At 33.7% G+C, this 8,889-nt stretch overlaps 1 protein-coding gene across 1 annotated transcript; it reads right to left on the reverse strand.

The window, feature by feature from the left end:
- Positions 1-140: 140 nt before the first annotated feature.
- On the reverse strand, positions 141-4,494 carry LOC132163354 (Putative methyltransferase family protein). The gene is made up of 8 exons (XM_059573613.2): positions 4,358-4,494; positions 4,216-4,283; positions 3,102-3,221; positions 2,253-2,326; positions 2,114-2,171; positions 1,931-2,032; positions 1,065-1,176; positions 141-503 (listed from the first exon to the last, which is right to left on the reverse strand). The coding sequence occupies exons 1-8, from the start codon at positions 4,423-4,425 to the stop codon at positions 383-385; spliced, it is 723 nt and encodes a 240-aa protein (XP_059429596.1). The 5' UTR covers positions 4,426-4,494; the 3' UTR covers positions 141-382.
- Positions 4,495-8,889: the final 4,395 nt, after the last annotated feature.

The raw sequence follows: 8,889 nt of genomic DNA on the forward strand, positions 1-8,889 counted from the left end.
ATGTTTACTACGCATCTGTTCTCATCCCATAAATAAAATGTGATTGCATAATACTCCTCTTCCCCCCCGGAAGGCCCTTTTAAATATGATTCAAATTGTATAAGAAAGGAATAGTACAACAAAGGAAACAATGTACCGTGTTGAGATGTGAACTAACTAGCTGCTGATTTCATAATTAGCAAGTAAACAGCACACCAAGCTCAAATGGGCCATTTAAAGCCAAATTTCATTAAAAATATGAATCCTCTGCTTTTGCCTAGGGTTTATTAATGGCTCATCCAGAATTCCTCTGCACTCAAAAGCAAGGGTTTCTGTCATTTGCTCTATCTTCTCATGGCCACATTGCCTGTGAAAATTGTGGGCCAGAATGTTTCCCATCCTCCTATTGAAGGGTGACCTCAAAGATGACTCCATCAAGATTTCCAACAACACATCGAGTCCCAGCTACTTCAGTTATTTGCATCCCATGCCGAGTAGCTTCACTAATAACCAATGAATCCATGCTGCAGAGAGAAAAACGAACGTGTAAGAATAGAAGGAATTTTGAGAAAAGCTTTAAATCTGCAGCAGTTATCTCTTAAGAACAATGAACAGCATGGAAGGGCATTTACAATAAGGGGATGATTAATCAAAGAAAGCAGGTGAGAGGAGTTCATGTAAATCCTTCTAAATAAAAAGGATACCTAATAGGTCAGATCTTCCACATTTCTCCATATCTTTCATAATAAAGGTTGACCAAATTTTAGGAAAGCAGCCTACTAATTTTCATTGGGAGTTTTTCTCAAATTAATCTAGGACCTGCATCAGACCAAAATATGCCTTAGGCTTGAACTATACAAGTTCGGTAAACACATTCCTAGAAGTTTTCAACAATAACTTATGTCAATATCATTAGGTGAGTACATAAACAATGGAATCCGCATGGTGCATAAGGGTTTATAACAAAATAGTCAGTGACATTGAAGTAAATATTAGCTGCCTTCTACAAAATTCGCTAGATGAAGCATATCCACAAACATTGGATGGACATTGTAAAGAAAATCACAACATGATGTGTTACTTACATCTTAGCTCGGGATACGTAGGCAAGTATGAATTTGCACTGTCCTTTCCCTCTTATTTGAAGAATCTGTTTCACAGTGTCAAAAAGCAAAGGAATGCTGGATTGTTGAAAGCGTAAATATTGTCAAGGATTCACTTTTGTTTTTTCGTTCTCCCTAGATTTTTCTTCTCCTACTATTGTCAAAACGGAAATGCAACTGTTTGATTTCCAAATCAAGTAACAACACTTAAAGAAGCCTATTGATGAGTGAGACCCAAACCCAGAACTACAATTGCATTTTTAAAGATAACCATCTAAGTACACTTAAGGTGAAAAAGTGAGCTAGGATCCTTACACAATAATAAAGTCATCCGACTTTGATATCCATTATATGGGCAAGTTATGAAGTTTGGAAAAATTCAAATCATAGTCCTGCTTAAGAAAGATACATAAGTTATGATTGCATGAGATAGGTAAAGAGATGTTTTACAAGCCAAATCTTATGATAGTTGGTCAGATAAATATTTTGGATACCAAAGGTGCTAAACAGAAGCAACAACAAAAGTGACAAGTCTACTAGGAGAAAAAAGAAAAGGACAAATGCAATGAAAGATACAATATTGTTAAGAAGAAAAAGACAGCCTCATAGAATTGCTATGACTAACATAATAGATTAAATTTTACATCCTCTGAGAAGGATATGGATTGCCTTTTGTGGTGTTCCAACCAACCAAGCTCACAGATTTACTTCCATTTTATGTGAACTGCACGCCCGACCAATCCCTGGCTTTTGTGAACACATTTTTACTATCAGTAGTTGCATATAACTATGTTTCTATATATTTTTTTTGAAAATAAATAGAGGAAGAATGAAACATTTAAGGATATATATGTCAGCTCCCAGAACTAAATCAAACCCTCCTGAATACTTATGTAGAATTTCGTTTATCTGATCAGAATTTCCCCATTCTAGCTTCTCAGCTACTAATCCTGCATACAAGGAAGTAAAAACAAAAAAAGATATCAGGTAATCCGATCATATATCTTCCATTTTGAGTTTATTTCCCTCACCAGTACAATAATTTGGATTTTCAGGAGATGCATGCAGGTCTATATTTTTCTTCAGTATCTGAGACAGGAGTACAAATAGTCAAGACTAGAAATAACCTACCAAAAGTGAAAACATTGAAACTTAACTCCATGATCTTGCCTTTAGCACTTCATCATTATGGTCTGTTAACACAAAATCACGGCAAAATCTGCTGCAAAGTATCCCTGTAATTCCTGTAATTCAATAGCAGAAACCGTGTTATGCACCAAGGTCTGATACTGAACCATAATAAAGCTAATTAAAATACCTTACAAGATGTATGGGTAAAGGAATAAATATTGTGTAGACCGTAATCCAGAAGACACAAGAAAAGAAAGAAAATAAGCCATGTGATCCTATGATATACATGTGCTGCATACAAACTTTGTGGAGTAATTTTGAATCATAGTGCCTTAAGAAAGAATGCCACCCTCGATGTTTTTATGAGAAGAAGGATGGAAGCATTTCCACTTTTAACAAAATCAAGTATTATAGAGATCACCTATTTGTTTGAGGATGGGAAATTTTGAAAAGTAAAAGTAATGAAAATTACCCATGCTCAAACAAATATGGGTAGTAGATACTCTTGATATTTGCATAATGTATGTTATCAAATTTAACTTGCGATTATATATTCTGCTGAAGTTAAGTAGTGAAATTGAAGTCTTCTCCACTAACAGCTATCTCATGAAAGAAAATATTTTTCATTTAAAATAAATAAAAATCAAAGTATGATAGAGCCAACTAAAATGAAAAACCTAAAACGCATTCCATGAACCAACCCTCCCGAACACCCCAAAGCAGCAGGTCCTTATTGCCTCTCTCATCATCTAACTTTGGTGAATATCATCTAATTAGCTTCTTTTATTATTATTTCAGAATGCTACATCCCTGATCATAAGATGCATTTCTAATGAAGTATGTGTCTTATTAAGAACGGACTTGAGATTCTCTTAAATAACTACTTACCAACACCAGAGCCTAATTCTATAACAGAACATCCTTGTAGCATCTTGGCATTCTTTGAAAGGTAGTCATTCAAAAGCATGGCGCCAGGCCAAACCAATTGTCCGGTCAGATCAAAATCGGCTGTCTCAAGAATAGTTAGTACCATGATCAAGATTAAATAAATAAAGAAAAGAACAATACCTAGTTATACAATTCACAATACAATATGATTTTAAAATAAGATAATGTTTCAGAATTTTTATTTAAAAAAAACTCCGTAAGATAAACCAGAAGAACCTTAAATCATCAGAGAGGAAGTAAGAAAATTTGACTTCAACTCTAGGAGAGCTTGTATGTACAAACGCTATGCTGACAATATAAAAGCTTGGAATACTGTCTATTCTAAGCTCTCCACAAGATCAAAGATTACTCAAACTTCCACAAATGGAGCCAAAAAAAAAGGTGGGGAACATAACATAAACATGCAAGTGAAATGATTACTCCTTTGGAAGGATCAGTCACCTCATCTTATAATTGTAACAGTAATACAATGTGGCAACTCCGGTCAACATTGGTAACATGACAGTTCACAGTAAATTAATCATAAAAAATATCATTATCCATCTGTAATCACAATATATCTTTCTCCATTTGTTATGGAGTATAAATTATTTTATGCACCTAAATCTTTGTCCTATTTGGGAGCTTGAAGTTGAGGATTATAACCACTTGTTAATGGAGATCCCTTCTTCTTTCTCAGTCAGTATGCAAAGGGTGATAGATAAACACAACCATTTGATAGTACCTATAGTTTGAATGTGGCCTATCCACTTACCGTAATGTATAAAAGAAAGATAGAATGGGAACAATTAATACCCTTTGGATAGATGTTAGAAAACACAACATCCCATTCAACAAAATCTCCTCCTATATTGCCCAAAAGATGTATCTTGATTAAGACAACCACGCCACTTACCATGTAACTTGTTCACTTTACCTAAAGCTCAGTTCATTCATTCTTCACTCAAAAAAAAATCAAAACTTCTAATCAAATTAGATAAAAAAAAAAATTGACATGGGTTTAACTCAAATACAATTACTTTATGGAATTAAAATACTACAAGAAGAAACTCACTGGAAGCAGAATGGAGACAAAAGAGCTGAATAACTTGAGACCCAAATGTAAAAGTGGTTAGCTGGTAACTGCACATTTGATCACCATATCTAATAAGTATTCTATATTAAACGACAGGAAGGAGCAAGATAGATTGACTTACTCGTCGTTGATGAAGAAAGATTCATCTAAGCAAACTATCTCTTCTTCGTCTTCTTCTTTTCTTTCCATGTTCTGCTACTCCTGTTCTTGTTTCTGCTCTGGTGCTCTCCCTGTGTTGAACAAAGGGTTCGCTTGTGTTCTTTCGATTTGCGTGTTGAACCAAGGCTTAGGCTTGGGCTTGGGCTTGGGGCAAGTTTTCTGTGGGTTCATGTTGGGACCTAGGAAGCCTTATAAAATGTGATGTTTTCTTTTTTATCACCATCAGTCATTATTGGATTTAAAAACTTTTTTCTGTTTTTAGATTTTTTTTTTTTCCAAAATGTCTCGGATTTTAAGGATAATTATTGTAATTTTCCTTGAGCATTCACATCCGACTCACTAAAATTTTAGCTAAATTTAGTCAAAAAAAAAAAAAATTAATTATTTTTTATTTTAGCTATCTACTTTTTTAAAGTACTTACATTCAACATTTTAATTATCAACTTTTAGTATTTTACTTAAAATTTATTATATTTTTATTCTTTATGTAGATCTACGAGGAAGGAGAAAGAAGTTTAAATAATTTTTAATTAGAGGAGAGAGGATGAAATGATTTTTTTATTAATAAAATTATAGATTGTTGAGCAAATTCTTGACTAGTTTGTTAAGCCGGATGGAGAGTGATTTTAACATTATAACTCAACAAAATAGCCAAAAAAAAAAAAAAAAAACTATTTTATTGAGCCAGATGTGAATGCTCTAACCTATTCACATGTATCGAAAATTTGATTAAATGATGAAAGGTAAAGTCCTTAATGGATAACGTAATCAGCTACGGACTACATCTTATGAAACAGAGGTCAATAGTTCGAATCCCTTTAAGAAAGTTGACATAAAAAAAAAAAAAAAAAAAAAATGATGAAATGTAAAAAATTACCCATAAAAAAAAATAATAATAATAATGAGCAACTGCCACCATTGACCATCAAATTAATGGTGCAATTACATTGTTGACCCTAAAACTCATCGTTGAAATCGAAAGTCTAAAAAGATCTTTCTCAAAAGTCAAACCATTGACCGAAGACATCTTCAAAATTGACGAAGAACAACTGTCAGATACTGCGAGTTCAATCGTAGTGTTGTCTTTCGTCCCCTTACGTTAATTGGATTCTCTGTGTTGGGTTTTTAACGTCAAAAGATTTCAACCTTGACCGGAAACATTCAAATGCTTAAGTTAACACTCTTATTTAAAACGAAAGAATATAACAATGAGTTAGAGTTTTTTGAGATGGATCGACCCCTTTTACCTGAAACGTTCCATTCCTTCGATAAGGTTTTAGGTAACCATTTTCATATAGTTGTTCCATATTCATATGATGGTTGAAAAATAGTGGAAGGTGGTTGAGAGATAATGGTTGACACACTTATATAGTGTTTGAAAGATAATCTCCTTGGAAGTAGCTGACTAATTTATGTGATCGTAATTTATTTGAATGAGACTGTTTGAGTGTGACTCATAATTAATTTTATTCAACTTCCCTTTTAAAAATTAATTGTTGAAATTAGAGATTTTAAAATTTCTGAATAGTACTCTCATTAGTTTCATGATGATGCTTTTTTAATTAGTCTCTCTTGCATATTCTTTTACATTATTTTAGTCATTTGTGCACGAGTTGTCTTACATCTATTATTAAATTTCTGATGATGAATTCAAACTTATATCTCTTTTTAAATTATTGAATAATTTTATTCATCACCATTCATCTTTTAAATGTGACTTGGTTTCTTTAATTAAAAAGTTTTAGCATTTTGTTTTTCTTCAAGTTTTTATATATTGGAATGGTCATGATCTGTTTAAAGAGATCCAACGACCACAATGATGTCACGTGTCCCACTAAATAAAAAATAATAAAATATTATTTAACATTTTTTTTTAAATAAAAAAATATAATTGTTTTGTTTTGTTTGTTTTTTTTTTTTTTTTTTTTTTTTTTTCATTTGGCCTTTTGGGGTGACCGAATCACCCCAAAGACAACCGTTTGGCCGAAACCACCCCCATGACCCTTGGGGGTGGCCGGGTCATGGGGGTGGTTCGGCCACCCCTAAAAGCTAAATAAAAAAAAATAAAAAAATGATTTGGCCATTAGGGGTGGCCGAACCACCTCCGAGGACAACCGTTTGGCCGAAGCCACCCCATCACCCTTGGGGGTGGTTTGGCCACCCCTAAAGGCTAAATAATTTTTTTTTTTTTTTATAAAAAAAAATGATTTGGCCCTTGGGGGTGACTTTGGCCTGTGGCCACCCCCAAGGGCCAAATTATTATTATTATTTTTTTTTTGGAGCGGGAGTAGCGGTTTGAGGTGGCCAAAGCCACCCTCAGGCCAAACGATGGCCCTTAAGGAGTGGCTTGGCCACCCCAAAGGGTCAGATAAAAAAAAAAGAAATTATATTTTATTATTTTTTATTTAGTGAAATACATGGTGTCGTGGTCATTGGAGAGATTCTGATCATGAACCGAATTCTCTCTTATTCATTTTAGACTGTAGACAATCCGATTCCTTATATATTGTTTTTAGTTTTCTCCGTTCGAGGGACGTGTGGCAGCTCACCTACCCCTTAAATAACGCCTAACGCAAGTGGCCGCTGGAAACACGCGTGTTCAACAACAGCGGCCGCCGACAAAACACGATCCTATCTGGAGCGGGTCGCTACATTCTTGGAATCTCCTCCGGTAGATCTACATGGGACCATGTCCCAAGCAAACAATTTTGATTTGGACACGTGTACTCACTCACTCCTCAACCAATAATATTTCAGACAACCCGTTAAAGTAAAGCCAGATAGAGAATGAGTAAAGACAAAGGTTTGGAAACGAATTTTTAATAGTAATTCAAATAATAAATATAAGATAAGTGAGCAAATTATTTAAGACATGCTTGGATGAGTGTTACAAAAGTTCTCTCATATTTATTATATAAATTATTAATATACCATATTTTTTGAAACCAACCCCTGTATTTATCATTTTGTTTTTGTTTTTGTTTTTGTTTTTGTTTTTATATGTATTATGCTTATTTTCTTATGGACATTGCCAATTTGCCAGTATTTGCCACCAATTTAAATATTTAACTACCAACAACAAAAAAAAAAAAAAAAAGGGAAAAAAAAGGAGGAAAAAACTCTCTTCTTATTTAAGTCTTTCTTATCCAGTTTTCCAAAATGTAGCTCAATGGACTGAGACCGTGCCTAATGAAGTGGGGGTCACTGACTCGAATTCTTCTTACCCCTCTTATACGGACATGTCAAAAGAAAAGTCTTTCTTATCAAGTTGTTATTAAATGTCTTTTATCCTTGATATTTTTCTTTTTTCTTTTTTTATTTTTATTTATATTTTTTCCCCTCTTGGTATTTTAGTCTTGAAATGTTGCATCATTTAATGTGCTTGATATCTTCCTCCTTTTTTTTTTTTTTTTTTTTTTTATTTATTTATTTTTTTTATTTATAACGTTCAAAACCTTTGATATACATGGTACCATAGGCCGGCCTATCAACATCCATTTACAATGACTAGATTTAGACCTTAACTTCCTACTTAAGTTGCTTGAATGCCATCTACATCCGACTGCACACTGGACTTTGACTCCTACAACAACATCATCATCAAGAGCGAACGATGCCATGCTTTTGCTGCCCCCAAAGTTGCCAGTTGGGATGCATCCCGAGAGAAAAAATGGTCCCTAGCATTATTTCATCGTGAAATGGACGACTACTTCCACATATAATGAGATCTTTATATATATTCCTCCAACAACTTCATCATAAAGAGTGAGCAATTCGATGCTTCTACCACCCCAAAGTTGCCCCTCGAGATGCATCCAAAAAGAAAAAATGGTCCCTAAACATTACTTCACCGCAGAATGGAGGACTACTTCCACATATAATGAGATCTTTATTTATATTCATATGGACACTTGGCATTATCTCAATGATGCCTTGAGATTTTTGTCTTCAATTCATTCTGGCTTTGAAGAGGTTTAGAGGTGGAAAGTCATGGTCCATGCCTCCCCGTGGACCATATGCAGAATTGATGGGGCACCTTCTTGAAACCACGAGTGAAAAGCTCATAAAACAACAAACTTTGATGCACTAATTCTACCCTAAAATATTAATTTAAATAATTAAATTTTTTAGTTTAATTTTTTAGCAGAATTATGATTTTATATGATATCAAAGTAGTCAAAAAAGTGTTGAACAGTGTAATTTAACAAAGATCGTCCGTGCCCACTCACCTATCTAGACTCCTATTGTTGTGTTTTATCCTAGCATTAGGCATCATTTGGCAATGGATAATTGGGTTTGTGATGTTTGGTTTCAAAGTTGTTGATGTGATATAAAGTAAATAGAAATTAGAATTTTTTATACAAAAATGTGCAAATGTTTTGTTTTGTAATTAATTTTTTATTTGAATAGTAATAAAAAATTACTAGTGTGATATTAAAAGTAAGAATGTTGAGAAGTTGGAAAAAATTTGGACTTTGGCCTCTCCATTGCCAA

This window comes from Corylus avellana, chromosome 8 (assembly GCF_965113065.1).
Source record: "Corylus avellana chromosome 8, dhCorAvel1.hap1.2, whole genome shotgun sequence".
Taxonomy (NCBI): domain Eukaryota; kingdom Viridiplantae; phylum Streptophyta; class Magnoliopsida; order Fagales; family Betulaceae; genus Corylus; species Corylus avellana.

What these genes read in the sequence shown, in the direction of transcription:
- LOC132163354 (XM_059573613.2), bottom strand. Translation starts at nt 4,425, where the DNA reads ATGGAAAGAAAAGAAGAAGACGAAGAAGAGATAGTTTGCTTAGATGAA. An exon ending in AGTTCTGGGAGCTGACATAT is followed by an intron (nt 1,177 to 1,930) that starts ATATCCTTAAAT and finishes GACAATATTTAC; the next exon opens with GCTTTCAACAATCCAGCATT. An exon ending in TACGTATCCCGAGCTAAGAT is followed by an intron (nt 504 to 1,064) that starts GTAAGTAACACA and finishes TTCTCTCTGCAG; the next exon opens with CATGGATTCATTGGTTATTA.